This window comes from Alosa sapidissima, chromosome 4, assembly GCF_018492685.1.
Source record: "Alosa sapidissima isolate fAloSap1 chromosome 4, fAloSap1.pri, whole genome shotgun sequence".
Lineage (NCBI taxonomy): Eukaryota > Metazoa > Chordata > Actinopteri > Clupeiformes > Clupeidae > Alosa > Alosa sapidissima.
Window position 1 is genome coordinate 33,732,413 of NC_055960.1, and position 22,245 is coordinate 33,754,657.

Here is a 22,245-nt window from a genome sequence, read left to right on the forward strand (position 1 = left end):
TACCACCGTCTTATTTGGGCCTGAGTTTGTTTAAAATGGACTAAGGTAATGTGGAAAAGGGTCCTGTGGTTAGACCAATCAAAATTTGTAATTCTTTTTGGAAATCACAGACTCATCTGGGCTAAAAAGGAGAGGGCCTATCCATCCAACCTATCCAACTTGTTTTAGTGCTCAGTTCGAAACCCAACATCGGACAGTGTAGAGGTTCATTAGTGCCTACAGCATGGGTATCTTGCACATCTGGCAAGGCACAATCAATTCTGAATAATGTATACATGTTTTGAGCAACATATGCCATCCAGGCAGTGTTTTTTATAGGGAAGACCTCGAGCATTTCAGGAAAACAATGCCAAAATTAATTCTGCACACATTTAAACAGTATTTCTCCATAGAGGAAGAGTCCAAATGGCCCGTCTGCAGTCCAGTCTTGTCAAATTAAGTGCATCATGGAATGAAAAACATGATTAAGAATACCTTATACTGTTGAGCAACTGAAATCCTATATAGGAATGGGACAACATTTAATTATCAAAACTCTAGCAACTGGTCTTGTCAGTTCCTAAATATTTACAGAATTTTGTTAAATGAAAGTGAAAATAAAAAGCACAGTGGTAAACTTTCCCTGTCCCAACTTTTTTTGAAACATGTTGCTGGCATTAAATTCCAAATGATCTTTCCATGAAATAGTCAAAATGTTCATTTCCAACCTTTTTTGTGTTGTCTATGTCCTTTTTGCTGCTAAATATGGGTTTACAAGATGTGTATATTATCACATTCTGTTTTATTTGCATTTTACACAACGTCCCAATGTTTTCTGATTTGGGGCTGTACAAAATAATCTTTTATGTGTTTCCTGTTCCAGAAAATGGGCATCTCTAGTGGTTGTTAAGTGGGCATGATAAACAAAGGCTGTATGACCTGGTCACACAGCAGCCCAATATTTACTTAAGTAAATGAGAGCTTCTTATAAATATAACGCCATGGTCAATGGAGCAGACATTCCTTCACACACAGTCACTTGGGTACTGGTACACACCCAGAGCAGGTGTATTAGGGAAGAAACCCTTTTCACCTCTACAGCAGAGCGTTGTGACAGAGATCAGTCATTCTGGGAGACTGGCTTGTAAATGTCTTGAATTTCAGGAAATTACTCAAGGAAGCTTGGCAGCACAAATAGCAGCTTGCTGATTCTTGCTTAGCTGTGTCATTAATCTGGGAAGGACTGGTGGAGGGTCTTCACTGCCAGTCTACAGCGGACGAGGTCCTGTAGCCATTGGAAACTAATCAGCACTGGATCCACAAGTCACCAGTGAGGTATGGGCCTTCAGCACATCAGTTATGATTTCTGAATAACAAATGCCTCTCTCTCTCTCTGTCTCTGTCTCTCTCTCTCTCTCTCTCTCTCTCTCTCTCTCTCTCTCTTTCTTGCATTATAAAGTCATACCATGCTAATATAATTGAGATAAGTCTACTTGAAATAAGTAGGAAAAATAAGGTCAGAGTGACATTTGATGTCTTCTTCCCATTTTATCCTTTTAAAGAAATGGTCTCATGTTGCATAACACAATAAGCCTACTGAGCTCAGATATGTTCCGAAAATGTGTTTAACTCTTTATATAAACAAACATGAAAATGACATCATCAAAGATGTGGCCTAACAAATATAAATTTCAATGAATCGAGACTTAAAATATGGGAATTGATCCAAGTGAAAGTACTCAATATTTCAGATGGCATGGCTTACTGGTTTACATTTCTTTCTATGCAGTATGATGTATGCACTAAAGTTGTGTACGCTTTACAGCATTCATCGACCACTGAGAGACCAGACTGTCTTTTTTTGGCTTTAAATTCTTAATCTTTAGTCACTTTCTTGAGCTCTAAACTATCTTTACTTTATGAAAGTTTTAGGAGAAGAACTTATGCAGACATGGTGACCCACACTATCATGTTGGTTTAGCAATAGACTGATTAATGAGCAGTACAGTAGGAAGAGTTACAGACAGGCTGTTCAGTAAGGCTGCTAAACCTGCATTGTGAAGGGGTAGAGTTAAAGCATTGCAAAACATTTTTTCCAGGAATTGAAAACAATATTTTTTATTTCAGTTCGTTCTGAGCAAAAACATTATTCCTGTGCCAGTGTTCCAAGGCCTCTCCTCTAAATGGTAACTGGTTAGAACGTTATAGAAGAGCGGTTAATAATGTTCCTCTAAAAACATTTTTACAAGCATTGCCTTTACAAATTGATTCTGCACAATAGCCATAATGCTTAAATTAAAGTACATTAGATATCAAGGCTAACTGTTAAAAGAACTGTGCCTGAATTCAGGCATGGGGGGAGATTTGAAAGGCAATTGACCTATATGAGATCCTCAAAGAGGTGTGATAGCCTAACTTCAGGCACAGAAAATGTCCTTGCTTTAAGCCATGTTAAATAGACTAACCTATGTGTGTTGCTACCAACTGCATGACACTAGGCCTAGATCTTTTCTTAGTGTCTCTGGTATGTTATTTCACACAATGCTCAGTAATAGGCTACAAAGTTGGAAAAGGCTGTCCGATAGTGTTTGATATGAAAATCCATTTCATCAACTCATAGTAGGCCAAGCTTGTTATTCAGGGGAGACACTGATTCATAAAATCTGACTAAATCTATCCTATAGGGTAACATGTGTGGGCAGGTGACTTTCCAAGCTTATGAATTTAACCCAAAGAAAGGTTAATTGGAATGATAAATACTGTTGTTAACTGGCTATCTAAAATTGAACATAGTGTTTTCACTCTGGATCAAGTGAAATTGGTTTTGTTCCCGTTTTGGGTTAAGTTCATCCACAATGTTTTGTTCATTTCCGGTTTTCATTTTTGTTCTTTGAACCGTTTAATCCCTGCTTTTTTTCTGTAAAACTACACAATCCATTTTGTTTCCCTTATATGATTTATGCAAATATAATTTCAGACAACAGGGATATCCTCACTTGAGAGTAGCCAGACCTCTTGGTGCCACTTCTTTTTTTAAATGGGGGAGTTTCTGGAACATTCTTACAATGAATGGGATGAACAATCCCGTAAATGTTGCAGTTTCCTAATTCTCCTGAAATGAGCCCTGAAGTCTTCAGCAAACTCATTTGGAGATCAGTGGAGATTTAAATCCTTTCGCTAAGGGGGCATGTTTGCGCCCCGCTCTAAAGCCTCCTCTCTGCTGGAAATAAACTAAATTTGCCAGGGTAATGGACTTAGCGCAAGCTGTTGCAGGGGGTGTGTGGGGTTGGGGGTGTGAGTGGACACACATCTCCTCTAATCTGACCCCCAGTAAATGCAGAGGCCATGGATGGCCCGGGACCTTTCATGGGGAATCAGGAGATGAAAGTGAGAATGTGGAAGGGACTGCTCGAGGGAGGGAGGACAAACAGAACGTGAGGCGATGAGGCTCTTTCAGACTCTCTGGGAGTCAGTCTGTATGGATAACTTCATTTGCTTTGCTTTGGCCACACAGCAGACCCCTTAAAGCCCTTTGCCTTCCACTATGTTATGAGGAAGAGATCCAAGCCACGCTGACAATCATCTGAAAGAAGGCACACCCTGTGTTGTGTTCAAGCCCAAGTCAGCACAGCAAGTAAATAGTGATACATGATAGTGCTATAGCTTTCAGCTGCTCTCTCAAGGTGTGGTGCTGTCGTAAGATTTTATGAATGGCAGGGATGCATGCTGTGACCAAACAAATCCCAGAACATCTTCCGGAACATGTGCAAAGCGATGACTCTAGACAGCCTCCATCGTTCTCCATCTGTGTGTGTCCATACCCCGGGAGAACTGTAATCAGCCAGTCAATTACACACACACACATGCACACACACACACACACACACACACACACACATACACACACACATGCACACACATACACAGTGTCTGTTAATTACTGCCTTCAGCATGATTAGAAGATTGTCTGAGATAAAATCTGAGTTTTTAGCTATAATGTCACCTGTGTTGGCCTGGCCCATTACATGGGAGACTGAATGGAAGTATTTTTCCTCGTCTGTGGTGGACTGTCCTCCAAAGGTGCCGATGTCAAGCTGCGTTTGAATTGAGCGCCATCATCATGCTCACCTCTATTATTAAAAACTCACGCTGACAAAGACCAGGGGAGAGAGGCGACTCTTTCAAAAAGCCAGAGTGAGGCGTCGCGTTGTCACTTACCTCTGCGTCACACCCTATTCTGGAGTACTGACCCACAAGTAAGTGACTCAGGGAAATCCAGTTTGCTTCATGCCAGCCACTGTTGCACCGTGACTCCCTCAGACCCACAAACCCCAGACTCACACCCACAGACCCCTCAAATACAGCCCTCTCCAGGCCCTTTATACCAGTGCTCACCGGCGCTTGGAGACGACTACACTGGGCATGGTGAACTCTTTGGTATGTGTCAGCTCAGCATCAGTGCAGGTTATGTAAAAGGTAGTGTAAATATTTTTTCCCCAGTCTATTGCTTTGCTAAATGTGTTCCTAGATATTGGTGGTGATCATGAAATTATTTTCTTTTAAATAAGTGGGAACGTTTTCATCAGAAGAATACAGTCGATATGATAACTTGTTGTGAACTTTCTTGAACATTTTTTGGTGTTGAAAAGTGTTGAAAAAACAAGTCAAACTGAATGGGTGGTACAAATGTAAGATAATTAACTTTTACACAGTAGACAAACACTGAGATCATACATGGGCGTAATCTATTAATTATTAATTATTCTAACAATGTTGACCTGAATTCTTAACTTTTACACTACAGCTGCTGAGCATCTTTATCTGACATGTAGTAGAAGGCACTCATTGCAGTACTTTTAAATTAGTTTTACAAGGTTAAGGTATTAATCATTGTAACACAAACCTCAGTCTTATTTTAAACGTTGAAGTTATTGCTCACAGACTGTATTTGCTTGACCTAACTGAGACAGAATTAAACAAATGAACTGAATATGAGTTATGTTTTTGTCACTTTCTTTTTCAATCACTGGCTGTCTGGGGGATGTAGACATGGCAAGCCCAAGGGACAGCCAGGCGGAGACCACCGTGTGCCCAGCTGATGTGACCCTCACAGGGAGCCCCGAGACCATCAGCGTGAAGGCAGAGAGCGGGTCGCCTGACATCACTGAGCCCTGGAGCCTGAACGTTTCGGAGCGCAGCCTTCAGGTCCTCTATCTCCCCAGCTTTGACATTCTGCCTATCGATGAGACCACCTGGCTGGAACGGGTCAGGGAACCCTCCCCTACCCCCACCCCAAGCCCTGAGGTCGCTTCAGCCTCCCCGACACGCTGTGCGGGGGAGCCAGAGCAGTGTCCCCAGATCCACAGCTCAGCCTTGGTGGTTCCAGCCCTGCCAGTGGGGCCGGACGAGGAGCGCTCCTTGGAGCAGATGCAGACCCTGGTTGTGGAGGAGGTGTTGAAGGACATTGAGACGGCCTGCAAGTTGCTCAACATCACACCAGGTGAGCACCAACCTACAGAGAGACACTACATATATTCACTCAACTTTATCTGCAGTTACCATAATCTCTCTTGTATAGTCCCATTCATCTCACGCATCTGTGACAGCATGCATGTCTACTGAATACTACTTACTGCTAAATACTTACTAATCCCTAAGGTGAAATATTGAGTTAAAATATATTTTTTCATTTGAATAAATATAGATTTTTTTAGATGTGTTATGGTGCTCCTTCTTGTCACTATTCACCTCAAAGAGTTCATAGAGTTGTGGACAACAAAAAATATTACCACCCACTAATACTCTGAGATGTATTCACAAAGTAAATTCAAGCCAAGTGAAAAGCTGTAATGCCTAATAGCTGCCATCCCATGGCCTTGGACTAAAGGGTAAACACTGAGCAAGCCGAGCCTCACGCTTAGCATATGCTCCATGTGTCTCTGTGCATGCGTGTGTACGTGCGTGCATGTGTGTGTGTGTGTGTGTGTGTGTGTGTGTGTGTGTGTGTTATGGCAAATTGCCCTGGGTGAAGACCGGTGTGTGCCACGCCGCCCTGTGCAAACAAATGATAGACTCCTTTCTGTGCCTATCTTTTCACCTTGTATAACCTGCTTTATAAGCAAAGTTATGACTGAAAGTAGCATACAGTACACTGTTTAAACTGTAATCATAAGTAGCCTGAAGTGGTGGTGGACTGCTAAGATGTACAGTATGAACATTAATCGTTGACACAACAATTTTAGGAAACAGTTGACTAACCTCTTTATTCGACTGTTTATTTTCTTGATTTTATTGACTGAACAGGTAAATTCAACAAGAGAAGTTACAGCCTTGTGACCATAAAAAAAGGATCTGGTCTTTAACTTAATTAACCCTGCTCCCTTTTTGCTCTGTTTACTCAGATGTCTTAAACAATCATGGTGTATATTAAACGTTACCAAAATGTCTTGGGTGTAACGTGTGAACACCAATCTGGTCCGTCCTCTCCTCAGATCCAGTGGACTGGAAGGAGGGGAACGTCCAGAAGTGGCTGCTGTGGACGGAGCACCTGTACAAGCTGCCTTCCGTGGGCAAGGCCTTCCAGCAGCTGGACGGCAAAGACCTGTGTGCCATGAGTCAGGAGGACTTCCATAAACTGTGCCCCGAGTACAGCAGCACACTGCACGCCCACCTGGACATATGGAAATCAGGTACAGCACAGCAGAGGTGTGGGGGTGCAGGGAAAAAAGCTTGCTGATTTCATCCATTAATTCAATATACACTTTAATTCAGGGGCGCTGCTACAATTTGGGCCCTATGATAGACAATAATTCTGGGGCCCCCCATAATATATAGTATAATTTGGGGCCTCTCCCCCCTCCGGCGTCGGGGGAAAATGTTGCTGATTTAATCCATTTACACTTAATTTCAGACTGAAAGAAATTAGAATGATGATTTGTGTAAGACTTGCACTTCAGGCCCATTCACTCCATTTTGTGACCTTTGGAGCTACTTACAGTCACTGCATTTCCACCTGACACTGTATATATGTGCTCATTGTCCCCACGGTCTCCATTGTGATTAATTTGTGTCCCACTTGCAACATGCACACAATGCAGTTTCAAAGCAACTGCATTGATTGCATATTTTGTATCATTTATCAAAAGTTGTTGTGGTGCATTGACACATTAGTTTAATCTGACTGGCTCACCGTAGCTTTGAGTTAATATGTGCTGCACAAGCTCTAAATATATGTATGTATGCGTGAGTGCTGTGTCAACATCATTGTTAGTAAAGCCTTTAAATGCGTGCAGCCATCTCATTTATGGAAGTACACCACAGAGGTGGTGTAGTTGATCAAGTTTCATCAGCCACAGCATGTACTGTATGTGCGCTGTATTTGTTCATCAAAGCATCACTTTCAGGCTAGGTCTAAACATTTTGTAAGATTACTTTCCCCATGTAGTCATTGTTAAATATCAGCTTTTTGTTCTCTTCCAGCTGCTTGGATGCACGGAAGATGTTCAGTGACTGAAAGACCAACACCAGGTAGGCCCTTTTCTACCATACAATCACATTATCGCATCACAGAATGATAATGCTGACTCATTAATTCAGCTCCTCTATGAATATTAATCGTAACAATGCGCAGCCTGGTGGAGTCTAAGGCCTTGTCTGTGCTGTGCAGCAGGAGGTCAGGACGCATGGCCGGAGGCGGACTCTTCCTGCTCTGGCCAGCCCGTGCACCTGTGGCAGTTTCTCCGGGAGCTGCTGCTCAAGCCCCACAACTACAGCCGCTACATCCGCTGGCTCAATAAGGACAAAGGTAAGCAGCCCAGTGCCTGGCTATTAAGCTGATAGTACACAAGGCACTGTTGCTGAGAAATGTTCCTTGTTGTTCTGATACATTCCCGTTTTGGGCAACTTCTTATTCCTTGAGAATTTTAATCACCAGTAGGCAAATTATCAGTATTGTCCAATCCAAGAACACATTGAACTGGTTATGTGGTTGCCCAGTAACATTGTTCAAAAACGTTGTCCCATGTATCATCACCTGCAGTGTTATGGATGTACTTTCTACTAATTTCACTGATAATGTCCCAGTTAAGTGTTAAGATGGCATGTTTTGATGCAATATAGCTTTCATTCAATCGACTTTTTCAATTAAATGTCATTGCCATGTTAGTATCGATACAGACACCATCCCATTTTCAGATGCAAACTGCAATTTGGTCAATAGTAATAATGAACTAACTCCTAGAATTAGAGATGCACCGATTGCAATTTTCTGGGCCGATACCGATTTCCGATTTTTCATAGAGTTTGACCTGCCGATTCCGATTTCATTTCTTCTAACCATTTTACAGCACACACACAAATAGTTATTTTCTATCTTTTCTTTGATAGAACATGTTAATATAGACATGTAATCAACATATCAATAATGAAATGGCTGTTAAAAAAAATGGAACTGGTGAGCAGACAGATTCTTCTTCAAGTCTAACTTTAGTTGCAGTATCAAATTATGGATTAAGTTAAATTATGGAAGGAGAAGTGCTAATAGCGATTAGGTGCTCCACCATATATGAAAACAGTGCACGTCTGTTTTGCGGTGAAAAAATTAAATCCAAATTCCGGTTAAATGCATCAATTAGGCTATAGGCCTAGAAACTTTCAGAGACGGCTGATTCAGTATTCAGAGCATCAGTTTTCTTCATTGTAGGCTACTACGTCAAAAGCAACTTTAACGTTTGTTTGCCTTTCTAATAGGCTATCATTTGTTCACCTTCACGACATCCACTTCTCAATCTACTAGGGTATTTTAAGGCATAGCCCTAGTCTACGTGCAGTAAATAGTTTTTTCTGTATTTAGATATGCAGTATTTAGCTACATCTGTCATTATCTATATGACTTTCCAAGAAAAAAATCGTTCAGCATTCATAGAAAATAGTGGAATGCCTTCTTTGTGGAATCATGGGTATATTCAGTAAACATGTGATGTTGTTTTACCTCCCCTTCTCTGGCACCACCAGGAATCTTCAAAATCGAAGACTCTGCTCAGGTGGCTCGTCTATGGGGCCAAAGGAAGAACCGGCCAGCGATGAACTACGACAAGCTCAGTCGCTCCATCAGGCAATACTACAAGAAGGGTATAATACGCAAGCCGGACATGTCCCAAAGACTGGTCTATCAGTTCGTCAACCAGGTGTGAGTGTATCTTCAGCAGGCTCTCGCCCTGTCTGGAGATGGAGGAGGGAGGAGGTGATACGTCCACTGGCCCCTGAGTCTGAGTCCATTCCTGAGAGACTAACTATATGAACCACAGGAAAATACACTCTGGACTGGCACGGACAGCTGATTTTATTTTTTTTTTCTTTGTATTTTGTATCTGTTTTTTCTCAAAAATTATTTATTTTTTTAATATCGTCGTCAAATGACAAAGTTTTTTTTTTTTTTACACAAGCAGCAGAAAGCAAGGTTTAAACATTATATTTTGATATAGTGACAGAAGATGATGACAGAAGAGATGACCTAATGTCCAGTCCTAGGAAGGTAGTGAGCACTAGTCTAGTGCCAGGATACTCATCAGGGCAGCAAAAACTTGTGCAGTTGTGTTCTTTCAAGTCAACTCAATATAGTTGATTACACCATTAAGCGTTATTAGGAGGACAGAAAAGAGCCCATGCCCTGTTTTACGCTCACATTCCCACTATATGACTTTGTACAACAATTGCCTAATTTGTTTAGGCTCATACAGTAGATCTATAAAGCTATTTTATTAATAGTCTTGTTCTAGATAGAATCTTGTCTATTTAGATACCTTGAGTATTAGTTACAGTTTGCTTACTTCTGTGAACAAGAGCAGAAAATTAAAATATCAAAAAACCTATTTGCTTTTCTTCAGTTTAGTACATTTCTTCATAAAGGGAAAAAAGGGTGAAAAATGTAAACGGCTTTGGAAAACCAATCTATGCTACTGTATACACCTTTGAGGTTTGCAAATGTGTCACGTTTGTTTACTTTTGATCAGACCACATTAGGTCCAGAGAGGGTTGAAGCGGAGGATCTTTGCTAGGTCATCCAGAGTGGTTAAGCTCTGACCAGTGGTGCAAATCAACTGGCTCATGTTCCCAGTAGTGCAGTGAAATTAGGGCCACAATGAATGACGGTCATACAAGTATCTGATATTAAAAGGACATCAGCTGAATAGACCACTGTATCGTGTGTCTACTTTGGCTCTACCCTCGAACATTTCCACTTGTAGCATACACAGCGCATTTAGTTTCCTTATGTTTTGTGCTTCCTACAAAGTATTAGTTGCCTAGATCAAGCACGAGCTAAATGAGGAAAATATTATATTCCACAGTGAATGAAGATAGTAATACATAATTTCATTCTTTTGTTTTCAACCATGCAGCCAATTAACTTGGCCACATAATTTTTAGGCTTGTTTACACCTTTCTCTTGGTTTACACTATAAGCAGAACTAATACTGTCTTAGGGGTTTAATATAACATTACAGTACGCTGCATTAGAGGTCTGAACATGAAACATGAAATCTAGTAACATTATGCTGCAAATACATACTCCCACAAACATACAAATCACATTAAATTTGAGCTGAAAGTGGTATATTTTACAGACATAATTACCGTTTGAATAAATGACAAATGACAAAAGACTCTTTTGGAACAGGATATAAAAATAAACTGGTCTGCTGTTTTGTTATTTTTTATGGGGTTAGTGAATGTCCTTCTTTTGATGTATACAGCAGAATACAGGAAATGCCTGTATCTGATTCATAGTTATATTTACTTATATACTTTTATACGTTATATAGTTTTACCTGGCCAGTAGGTAGTTCATATAACATGAAAACAAATCATACTTAATATGCATGTTATGGACAGGATGAACACATGTATAACATATCTGGGCAAATATAAAAAGGAAAGACATCTGATTCCAGTGAGATAACCTTGAATGACTTTTACCTTAGCGTGCTTGCTATAGCATGTATTTTTCTCTTAGTGATGCTTCTCTCTTGGTGTAATGCTTTCCATGGAAAAAGTGTGGAAGAGATAGCTGAAGGCTGTAGAGCACAAATTCCCAAAGTCATCTGCCAGACTTATCAAACTGGCAAAATGGTGACAGAATATCCTGGACTACGGGCCAAAGTCAATCCACTGTAACCAAGGGAACCGTAGACAATGGTTGGGGTCATTTTATAAGCTGCTCAGAAGGTATCTGATTTCATTTTGGTTCCAAATGTGCAAAGTCAAACCTTCCACATTCATGTTCAGCAGCGCTTTTGTCCAAGCCAATCCAATGGGGGGGGAACAGAAGCTAAAACCTGTTGGGATGGCCTTGTTTTTACAGTCTGTGGCTTTGATGAGTCTCTTTAGCAGAACGATCATCTTTTGCCTGTGCGCCGGGTCTCCTTCCCATTGCTGATGGAGCTGCCCCCTCCTCCAGCGCTCACCACCTTATTACCGTTAGTTCCACCCGCCCGGCCTCCGGTCTGGGAGTTGGTAGAGCTGCCAGCTGTCTGAGACGTCACTCCATTTCCATTTGTTGTCTCGATCCCTTTAATAAGAGAGGCAAGTCTTACAAGTTTGAAAGAAACCGTTTGACCACGCATGTTATCACAGCTTTCTGACCTTCCAGCTAAAACATGTCAATTAACTGTTTACAACATTTGTTCCTCATGTTTAATTATTGTAATTCATTTATGTACCTTGTATAATTGTACGAGACAAATCTTTAATTACCTTTGGATTTACATATTAATGAAGCTTAATATCACTTTACAAGAACGTGAAGGTGGATGCTGATCTAAAAGTATCTGAGAACTGAAGGGATGCAAAAAACTGTTGTCTTCTCAGTGGCATCCTATAACCTCCTCTTCAAGCTCCATAAAGTGGACTGTAATGTGATCCCTTACGATCTGAGCAATGTACAGCATCTGAATGGTCTGCAATGAACACTGCTCATGAGGAGGTTGCTTAAGCAGGATTAACTATAGACCCTTTCAAGAGAGTTCCATTGTCAGCATCATAGTTGTTCCCACAAGGCTTCCGTTTTAACATTCCATATGTTATCTTCATGCAGAGGAAGTAGACTGGGAACAAAATAGAACGTTCAAGCATTGTTTTTGTTTATCTTGTTGAAAGGGTCTATATGAATTGCACAGTGCAATGGCGAGGCAACCTATACGGCGTTCAGATGCAACTCAACTCACCACTGGAGGCTCCAGAGGTAGCACTGTTGTCATTCAAGCTCTGGCAACAAGAAACGGATGGGAGAGAGAGGAGACCATGAGACTGGTGGTCACGCTAATTGAACATAGCAAACACTGTCTGCGCACATTACAGAGAAGTTTTAGATCAAGCACACACACACACACACGGCTGAAACATATCAAGAACTGTTATGGAGAGATAAAGAAGAAACACAGGTTTGGTCTCTCTCTTACCACTTTGTTGCTTTGGGCAGTGTACTCTGGATTGGGTTCACTGAAGTTTGGCACCTCTGAGTAAACCATGCAGAACCTGAAATAGCCCAGCAGCATGTTACCTACTCAGGCCAAAGTTTAAATAGCAACCTTCGTCACTTTCTCTATATCCTTTCTGTAACTGGGCAATGGCATACATGCTGAATTACATGCATAATGCATTGTAAGGAGCAGTGAGCCTGTTGTGTTCAGCATTGTGTGTGTAATGTTCATGTGCCTATAATGCCGTGCAAGTAGGAGTGAGTGTGAATGATTCATTGTTCAATTATAGATCTTCAATTTCGATTGCCTTGTCAAGTTAATGCCAGTGTGTTAGTCATCCTCTTAGCAATCTGAATCTATGTATTATGATTTAAATTCCCAATGTGGGTTCCCTGGTGTGTAACCATCGCCAGCTATTTTGAGCCCATGTATAAAATCCCATGGCAGTTACCATCCTGTATCAGTGTTTGTCTTAATACTTGTATACCAGTGTATGTCTTTGTGCATGTGCTGCATTATGTTTACATATGGCATTTCAGGGATTCCATATGAGATGAACAACTTACTCTCCAATCTTCTGCAGCTCTCCTCCTCTTCCAGTGTAGAGTGTGAGGCAGCCTTTGAAAACAGAGGCATAACTGGAAGCATGCACGAATGCACGCACACACACAGACACACACACACACACACACACACACACACACAGACACAGACACAGACACACACACACACACACATATCACTAAAGATATCAGTACAAAGAAGACTGAGATTTTGCATAGCGTTTGAAACAGTGCTTCAGTTATGAAACAGATACATGCTTATACTCTTCTACATAAAGAGGTAAGGGCAGTCTTCTTCTCACCCTTTTGTAAGTCTGATGATGTCTCCTGTCTGAATCAGTCCTCCCACCTCATCCCAGACGGAGATGCTGATGCTGCCTGTCTTGTCTGCCACCTTACATGTTCGCACTTCATGGCCATCCTTAGTTTTGGTTACACGTCCTTTAAGATCAGAGGTAAGACAGAATTTGACACTTAGTTATTTATGCACACTATTTATGAGCATGTCAGGCATGGACAACAGGAAGAGTGTTTTACAGCATATGCAAAAGAATCAAAATGGGAACACAATGGATTTATCTCTTAAAAAGAAAACATCATCAATAAAGAATAAAATGGCACAAGGCAATAACCCAATACCTGTTTCCAGGACAATAAATATTACGTTAAGGTTTTTTAGTCCTGGCTTGATGTCTTTGACGAAGGTCTCGGTTGTCATGTTTGCAGAACATCTAAATTACAGTCTTGAAATGACAGGTTGTGATCAAGTTCCCGCCAAACCTTGGGGGAAAACAAGGGAGACAATATTTATTGTATGTTGCAACGCATTAAATGGTCATTATTGCCTAGTAATTGCATTCGAATAGGCTCGTACAACTTTGACAGAACTGACGTGTTGGCGGCTATCAATGTAAGGGGACAACTGGTTTAGGTAACGTCGACTGGTTCCAATTTTATTAACTTAGCTAACAAATGCTTTTGGCAATTTCACATGGCTGGTTAGGTACACACATGCATATTGCTGTTATTATATTAATTAACGTTTACAGTAAATATTGAAAGTATACATGTTAGAAAATAACGTTACCAGTGCGCTCTACATCTTGCAGCCTAATGTTTGCTAACTGGGAGCTTCTATCAGGAACCAGTTAGCGATAGCTAGCTAGCCAGCGAGGGTAACACCAACAGAAGAGCTGAAGGTATTTATCATGCTAAAACTTTTAAACGTAAGGGTAAAATTGCACTCACTTAACTGAGGCTAATGGTTATTTTTTTACCAACGTGTGCAGTGTGTGGAAGAAATGGAAAGCAAACCTTATTTTACGTTGATGTAATCTTGTTTATTTTTTCCATAGCATCATACACTACCGGAAACATTTGGTAAAAGACACCCTATTGGTCAAACTAAATGTTTATCAACGTTATTACCCAATCATAGTGGTGCAGTCTGGTCATGTGTTTAGGGACGTGTGCATAAGTGGTCAGCAAACAGGAAGGATACAGGCACAACGGGATAACTTTGGAAACAGGCGAGTAACGTGAAATTAAAACCGCGTTTGAGCCCACAAAGCTGTGGATTTCAGTCAACTTTAATTGTTAACAACATTCACAAAGGGGTTTTAATCCCTAACCATGTCTCTATAGCGCCGTCGTCCCACTACTTTGTTTTATTAAAAAAATACTGCCTCCAAGTATGCAGATGAGACCATTTTTGATACAGTCTGTGGCAAACTCAAAAGACCTACTGCACGAGGTAAGGTAAGAAATGGTTCAAACTTTGCCTACAAATTGCATAATCAGATGGCCAGATTTACCCATCTCCACTGATTACAGCAGCGGTTAATGTAACAATCGTTAACATGACAGTGACATGACCTGGCTAATCATATCTGTATTCTGACTTAAATGTCACCTTTCTGTGACTTGTCGTAAAATAAGGTTTGATTGCGGGTGAGATGAATGTTCTTGAATAGCTTTATACATGATGTCGAAATGACAGTTGTTTTCATAATTACAGTAAGTGCTGTGGATGCAGTGTTCGGCCTACCAGTCAATATTGCAAATGTATGATAGAGAATCCATGAATAAGATATTCTTATTTGGACATAATCACTCATGTGGTGTTATAGTTTGAAGATAAGATTGAAGCTTTGTTTTACCAAATCTGCTGTTATGTTGTGCCACAGAAGTATCAGACTGCATATTAATGCTCACTACTACCACTCGTAGTGATGTACTGATGGTCTTAGTGCCACCAATGTGAACTGCCTCCTGATTTTTTTTTTTTTTCCTTTGCCACTAAAATAATTAATGGCTGGAATCTGCCCTAGGCTGTGGCAGCCCAAGTGATGTGCCATGGGGTACGACACTAACCGCTTCCAGGGGCATGTGGATGAAGACCTGTTGTGCCCCATCTGCAGTGGTGTGCTGGAGGAGCCCGTACAGGTATAGCCCTCTACCTAGTCTCCTGTTCTGTTTTACTCCCGAGGCTGATTTCTGGGACTTTTGTTATACCCTTTTGCCATGGTATAACTATAGATGCTGTTATTCTTGAATTTCCCCTTGGGGATCAATAAAGTATCTATCTATCTATCTATCTATTATTATTATTATTATTATTATTATTATTATTATTATTATTATTATTATTATTATTACTACTACTACTACTCTGAGGTGTTCATTCAAGTAATGAGAATTAAGAAAAGCCTACACTTTGCATAATCTGATTCTTTTCAATATTGCACAGATGGATTTTGGTGTAAAGCCTTCTCCAGTCTTTATTGAAGCCAGATTTACACTCTGGTCTTAAATGTACAGACAGGTGTAGTGGGTATTTTCAGGAGAATGTCACTTATATATTTCACACATATATATATTACATTACATTACATTTGGCTGACACTTTTTAACCAAAGCGACTAACAACATGGTAAACAGTAAGTTTTAGAACAATTCTCACAATTTTAGGACAGTTTAAAAAAACATTAGAGTACAGTAAGAATAAGTGCGTCGGTGAGTGCTGTTTTTAACAGTTACTTGTCAGTTTAAAACGGCTGGTGAGTGCTAGGATCAGTAAGACTTGTTGTAAGTGTTGCTATGAGAGTAGATGTTCTCTAAAGAGCTGGGTCTTCAGGAGTTTTTTGAAAGTGGAAAAGGATGTCCCTGCCCTTGTAGGAACTGGCAGTGTGTTCCACCATCCATCGATATATATATATATATATATATACATATATATATCATCATTTTGGGTGGTGAGTTAATAGGAGCTGATTATACTGGTATACTTACACAATAATATATAACCATTTGATCAGTTTCCTTTGTTTTTATCTCATGTGTAAATAAATCAGATTGATATTAATTCCCCTTTAAACACAGTCACCTTGCAGGAAGGGGTGTGTATGTGTGGGTGGGAGGGGGGGGGGGGGGGTGTGTGACTCAGCATATCTCAAGCCAGATGCCAGCTGTAGTTGTGTCTCTGTCCCACTGTCACACAGAGATGCTCTCCTTTCGTGGATTTAATGCCGGACAGATCAGAATGGGCAAAACTGTGTATCAAAGCTTCAAACAGAATGTCCGGGTCGTCCGACAGATGAGTAGAATCCACATGAAGAGGGAGCAGGAAGGACAGGAGGGAGACAGATCAGCTTTCATAGAGATGCAGTAGCACAGGATAGGAGGGGAGAGGAGAGGAGAGGAGAGTTGCAGAGAGAAGGAAGAGGATGAGAAGAAGTGGTAGGGGGATGGCTTTTCCCTTGCAGATTTGAGTGCAAGGCTAAGTTGTCCTTGAGCAGCTCGATGAGACGTGACGATGAGCTATTCGGATGCAAGACATGTTTGCTCCAAAATATTTCCACAACCTGATGGTGGACAGGTATGAGATAAGTTAAGAGAGAGGTGAGTGACTCTGTTTTTTTTAGTTTGTTTTTGTGTGTGCACTTGGTAATGTGTCATGTCAGCATAGGTCAAGAAGTTATTTCAGCGGCATTTTGACGGTGTGTGTGCATGGTCTCCCTCTGGTTCAGTCTGTATGGGGACTTGCGCAGTGGGTTGGCAGCCATACAGGAGTCTGAATGCAGAGCCCCGAGAAAGCAGTGGGCCAGTCGGCGCTTTATAGCTGCACTTCAGTTAATGAAGAGGAGAGAGTCCGTTTATGCACACATGCACACGCTGAGCGTAATATATGGTTTTGGCATCAGCCACCACTTCCAATCGATAATGCTGTAAGTCTCCAGAGGCTGAGAGGTGCTGTGCAGAGATGGGCTGAAACTGAGACGCGCATACAGATCGCTCACTGCTCCAGTGCACTTCACCTGACCTTGTGTTTCTATGTGATTGCATGTGTGTGCATTTGTACACTGTGACTGTGTACACATCTGTGCCTGTGTGTGTGTGTGTGTGTGTGCGCGTGTGTGCCTGCGTCCATACGTCCTTCTGACCTTAGCGAGGGGTTAGCACGATGACAGTTGTAATGCTAATGCTAGATGTTCTCCATCCCTGTTGTGATCACTGCAGCACAGCTGTTCCCTGATGATTGATTGGCAGACTGCTTGGAAGGATACCCTGTGTGATAAAAGACTGACAGGCTTTATCGTGTAGAATAACAAGAGCGCAAACACCCAGAGATGCTTCCGCTGCAGGTTTACTGTGGAGCACTTGCATTTCAAACTAACTGCCGATGTTGCTGAAACGTCCCAGAAATGGCTGACTCTGGTGTCGCCCCCCGTAGGCCACGGACTGCGAGCACGCCTTCTGCAATGCCTGCATCACCCAATGGATCTCCCAGCAGAGCACCTGCCCCGTGGATCGCTCCCAGGTCACGCTGGCCCAGCTGCAGCCGGTGCCCCGCATCATGCGCAACATGCTGTCCAAGCTGCAGCTGAGCTGTGACAACAGTGCCTTCGGCTGCACGGCCGTGCTGCGACTCAGCCAGCTGCAGTCGCATCTCAGGGAGTGCGAACACAACCCCAAGAAGCCAGTCATGTGTGAGCGAGGCTGTGGGTGAGTAGTGAGTGTGTGTGTGTGTGTGTGTGTGTGTGTAGTGAGTGAGTGTGTTTGTGTGGTTTTCAGTTTCGTGTTTTAATGACACAGATCAGTGAACAGATCCTCAAATAGTCCCCTTTCGATTCCCTCATACAAAGACTCACCTAACTGTTTGCTGGTATTGACATTTGAGTGGAGCTGACATTTGAATAGATCAAGATTAGATATTAATGTAATTTGGGAGCTTTTTGTTGGGTACTTTCTTGAGTTTGTTTGAAAGTTCCAGTTCTCTTCAAGACAACACAGTTATCATGTGTCTGAAGGAATCTGTACTTTGTTTCCTGCTTTTAAAGGAGAAACACCCCATTTAGTTCTTATATGTTATCCGGTTTCTTTCCTTAACCTTTATGCAGGCTGGAAATTCCCAAGGATGAGTTGTCCCAACACAACTGTGTGGGGCACCTCCGCACTTTGGTTCAGAAACAGCAAGGCAAGATCGCAGAGCTGGAGAAAACGGCCTCAGAACACAAACACCAACTGGCTGAGCAGGTCTGGTCTGTGGCCTGTACTGCTGGCCCAATCATCTTCTCATCCCCTTGGGGATCAATAAAGTATCTATCTATCTCATAATGGATCATCAGTGTAGCATCACTATTAAGAACATGATTATGGGGCAGTTAGGACAGTCGCCTCTGCTTCTTTGTTAACCACAAATGGCATTTAAAAAATGTATGTGTATATTTGGAGTATTATTAAATCACATTACATTACATTACATTTGGCTGACGCATTTTTAACCAAAGCGACTAACAACATGGTAAACAGTTTTAAGTTTTTTTTAAAGCAATTTTCTCAACAATTTTAGGACAATTTAGAAACGGTAGAGTACAGTAAGAATAAGTGCATCAGTGAGTGCTGTTTTTAAACAGTTGAGTGTCAGTTCAAGACGGGTGGTAAGTGCTAGGATCAGCAAGACTTGTTGTAAGTGGTGCTATGAGAGGAGAATGGAGTAGTAGTATATTTTAGTAGCAGGAAATCTGACCCGTGAACAGTCCAGCTAGAAATGTGCAGTTTGTGCCCTTTCACTTAAATCAGGACTTTTACTGTTATGTTTTAGAAACGTGATATCCAGTTACTGAAGGCCTACATGCGAGCCCTTCGCACGACCAACCCCAGCTTACAGAACCTGGAGGAGACCATTGAGTACAATGAGATTCTAGAGTGAGTATCATTCTTTTTTTCTGTAGTAACAACTAATGTGTTATTCCCTCTGCTCCCATTACATTTGAGATGTTAATAGAACCCTCGCAGACCATGGTGTGGTGACTTGAGTGTAGCCCTAGTTACTAGTCTGGCTTCTTTCAGTGTGTTTCCGTTTCCCTGATAGTAGGCCAATCAGCGACGAAAGGGGATGACATAAGTTTTGAAATCTAAAGTGACTGTGGTAAACGGTAGTAGTAACACCTGCAAACTTGTGTTTGTGAAGAATGTGTACATTTATGCACTAAAGGTAAATGCGTTGTTTCCTGACTGGAGATAGAGTTTGCAATCAGTTTGTTAAGGTTGTGAAGAAGGTAAGGTAAGTGAAGAAGGAAGTAACGTTAAGAATCTCTGATCAATGTGCTTGGTTAGACCAAACCAATGATTTCAAAGTTAAAGCAAAGTCTATGCCCATTACAAAACATTTTCCAAATGAGAGTACCCAGACTCTCTTCACGAAGTGAAATTAAACCAGGCTAGTGACTTGATTGTAATGAGTGTAATTGGACTTGTAATGACTTGTCCTGCAACACTGTCCCCTGCAGGTGGGTGGGTTCATTGCAGCCAGCTCGTGTGACCCGATGGGGAGGCATGATCTCCACGCCCGACGCTGTTCTACAGGCAGTCATCCGACGCTCGCTGGTAGACAGCGGCTGCCCGCCGTCCATCGTTGGCGATCTGATCGAGAACGCCCACGAGCGGAACTGGCCAGGCGGACTGGCCACGCTGGAAACACGGCAGATGAACCGCCGCTACTACGAACTGTACGTGGCTAAGCGCATCCCGGGAAAACAGGCAGTGGTGGTGTTGGCCTGTGAGAACCAACACATGGCTGAAGACATGATCCTTGAGCCTGGTCTCGTCATGATCTTTGCCCATGGAGTGGAGGACATTTTGTAGTCTGGGTGCAATAGTAACGTAGGCCATCACTTGGACGTTGAAGTAAAACTGAATAAGGTATTAGTTTAACACGTGTTGGAAGATACTGGAGGACAGTCTGACGTTCTAGTCACTCAGTTGATTATGTGATTATGCTGCAAGTTTGTGGTTTAGATTTGCAGTTAACTCTGTCTCTCCATTTTCAACACCAGACGAAATGACTGACTCAGAGGAAATGCTCATGTTGTTTTACCTTATATAGACTGGGGATACATAGAAAACAGTTTATGTTGCATGGGGTGAGAACTTGATCATGTTAGCATGAAATGCAGAAATGTTGTGGTGGAAGTGTCTGAACTGAAGTTCACATATCACTAACACTAACACTCACACACTCACAAACACACAGAGACATAAATAACCCCAGCAACTTTTCTGTATTTGTGTAAGATTCCCTAACGACATTAACACAAGACTCTGAAGACAGGACTCTGCTGTGCTGTGAAAAAAGCAAGAGGGTTTGAGCATTTGAAGCTGCTGTGACCATGGTCATGTTGATCTATAAAATAGCCTGGCTCCTAACAACAAATACAGCACTGCAAGCTTTAGAATACCTCACATATTCCTCACTCTATTTTTGTGTGGTTTGTCAAATATTGTGCAGTTTTGAGAGAACAATGCAATCCAAGGTTTTATGACTTTCTCTGTAATAGTCTTGGTCATTGTTGGACAGTATGTCGAAAGTAGAGGTGGGAGCTGGTACACTGTACATCTTTGCAGTGTTTACATTTTTCGGGGAATGGATTTGCCCAGAAATTTGAACTCATTTTAGCCCTAATCCCTTAGCAGCATAGTTATAATGATAGTTCCTTGGACACCGCTTCTGATAAGCTTGACCATATCTGCTTTTCTTCATTCCTTTTAGTGTTTAAATCTTCATTTTTAATATTTTCCAACACATTTCTTTTCTTTTACAGAACAATGTACTGTAATCATTTTAGTGAAGTAAACTCTTCTTCCACACATTCATGGAAAGAGCCAACAAAACCAAAACATCAAAGCAATATCAATGTATGAACTTTCATACCCTTATACACAGTAAAACGGATTAGATTGAGAGCAGTAGAATGTTCAGGGCTGTTTTTGGTCTAATTTCCTAATGGGTTATTTGTAAATGGATTTGAAAATGTATGGTTTCTGTTTTAAGTGCCCTAAAGGGTTTGATCGTAAATGTTTAATGCATGATTCATGAATGTGTTTTTTTTTTTTTTTTTTTAAATGGCTCAGGAAGTGATGAGTCACTCATCCAAGATTTTGTTTACTTTTTTTTTGAGTGTTGTGATTTGCATTCAGTATTTTTTTTGCTTGTGACAGTGTTGCAAGTTGTATACAGAATATAATGTCTGTGTACCTATTGAAGAAGATATTCCCTGTAAACACTCCAATATGAATTATATTTCTTGTCTTTGATCTCTTTGTGTACACCTTTTACTATAAGGACAGTTGTGAGTAATTACTATTGTGTGTCTGTGCAGCATTTGATGGTCATCTAGGGTGTTGGATTAACCTGTGTGGCCTTGGCTCAAGTCTAAATACCGCTGTGTCCTGTTAGTAGACTTCTCATTGCATGTGGATTGAAGCCATAGTGGAAAAACTCAGCAACTGAGGGGAACCATCTTATTTTAGAGTTCAATATAATTTACTACTTGAGGCATACTTTGTTCTTGTGTGAGCATCTTTGAGCAGGAACTTGTGGCCTATTCACAGATGGGCTTAAACTTTTTTGGAAAGACACTGGTCTGTCTCAAAGCTGATCTTTGACTTGACTTAAGTTTTAGAGGAGAGTCTTTTAAGAATATTTGTGTGGCAGTGCACCCAGACATAAGTGTCAAGAATAACTTTTTGATTTGAGTGCTGTTAGTAGCAGTCAATATGCTCCAATTTTTAACACATCTTTGAATTCACAGTTCCTTCAAATATGGCTTTGTAGCCTATACGTCTGTTGTGAGTAACATCTGGTGAGTAGATAAAAAACAAGTCTCAACCTGAAAGTGGGTTAATGGACCTCTGACAGACACCCAGCATCGATTATTCCGCGTCAA

At 41.3% G+C, this 22,245-nt stretch overlaps 3 protein-coding genes across 10 annotated transcripts; 2 read left to right on the forward strand and 1 right to left on the reverse strand.

The window, feature by feature from the left end:
* Positions 1 to 1,013: 1,013 nt before the first annotated feature.
* LOC121707599 (SAM pointed domain-containing Ets transcription factor-like) lies at positions 1,014 to 9,813 on the forward strand. Its single transcript, XM_042090277.1, has 6 exons — positions 1,014 to 1,314; positions 5,027 to 5,479; positions 6,471 to 6,668; positions 7,459 to 7,506; positions 7,646 to 7,783; positions 8,992 to 9,813. Exons 2-6 carry the CDS (start codon positions 5,029 to 5,031, stop codon positions 9,168 to 9,170), a joined length of 1,014 nt encoding a protein of 337 aa, XP_041946211.1. The 5' UTR covers positions 1,014 to 1,314; positions 5,027 to 5,028; the 3' UTR covers positions 9,171 to 9,813.
* A 636-nt stretch (positions 9,814 to 10,449) lies between these two features.
* On the reverse strand, positions 10,450 to 14,399 carry nabp2 (nucleic acid binding protein 2). Of its 3 annotated transcripts, none has more exons than XM_042090286.1 (7): positions 14,333 to 14,399; positions 13,658 to 13,798; positions 13,321 to 13,459; positions 13,022 to 13,093; positions 12,435 to 12,510; positions 12,201 to 12,240; positions 10,450 to 11,545 (listed from the first exon to the last, which is right to left on the reverse strand). In XM_042090286.1, exons 2-7 carry the CDS (start codon positions 13,734 to 13,736, stop codon positions 11,373 to 11,375), a joined length of 579 nt encoding a protein of 192 aa, XP_041946220.1. In that variant the 5' UTR covers positions 13,737 to 13,798; positions 14,333 to 14,399; the 3' UTR covers positions 10,450 to 11,372. The 3 variants fall into 3 exon arrangements, with proteins under 3 accessions (XP_041946220.1, XP_041946222.1, XP_041946221.1); XM_042090288.1 differs by having other exon boundaries at positions 14,267 to 14,347; XM_042090287.1 differs by lacking the exon at positions 14,333 to 14,399 and adding an exon at positions 14,106 to 14,259.
* An 89-nt stretch (positions 14,400 to 14,488) lies between these two features.
* On the forward strand, positions 14,489 to 21,613 carry LOC121707600 (E3 ubiquitin-protein ligase NRDP1-like). Of its 6 annotated transcripts, XM_042090281.1 has the most exons (7): positions 15,349 to 15,463; positions 16,519 to 16,918; positions 17,537 to 17,661; positions 17,751 to 18,022; positions 18,418 to 18,553; positions 19,122 to 19,225; positions 19,810 to 21,613. In XM_042090281.1, the coding sequence occupies exons 3-7, from the start codon at positions 17,647 to 17,649 to the stop codon at positions 20,162 to 20,164; spliced, it is 882 nt and encodes a 293-aa protein (XP_041946215.1). In that variant the 5' UTR covers positions 15,349 to 15,463; positions 16,519 to 16,918; positions 17,537 to 17,646; the 3' UTR covers positions 20,165 to 21,613. The 6 variants fall into 6 exon arrangements, with proteins under 6 accessions (XP_041946213.1, XP_041946212.1, XP_041946215.1 ...); XM_042090279.1 differs by lacking the exons at positions 16,519 to 16,918; positions 17,537 to 17,661 and adding an exon at positions 14,489 to 14,776; XM_042090278.1 differs by lacking the exons at positions 16,519 to 16,918; positions 17,537 to 17,661 and adding an exon at positions 14,489 to 14,771.
* Positions 21,614 to 22,245: the final 632 nt, after the last annotated feature.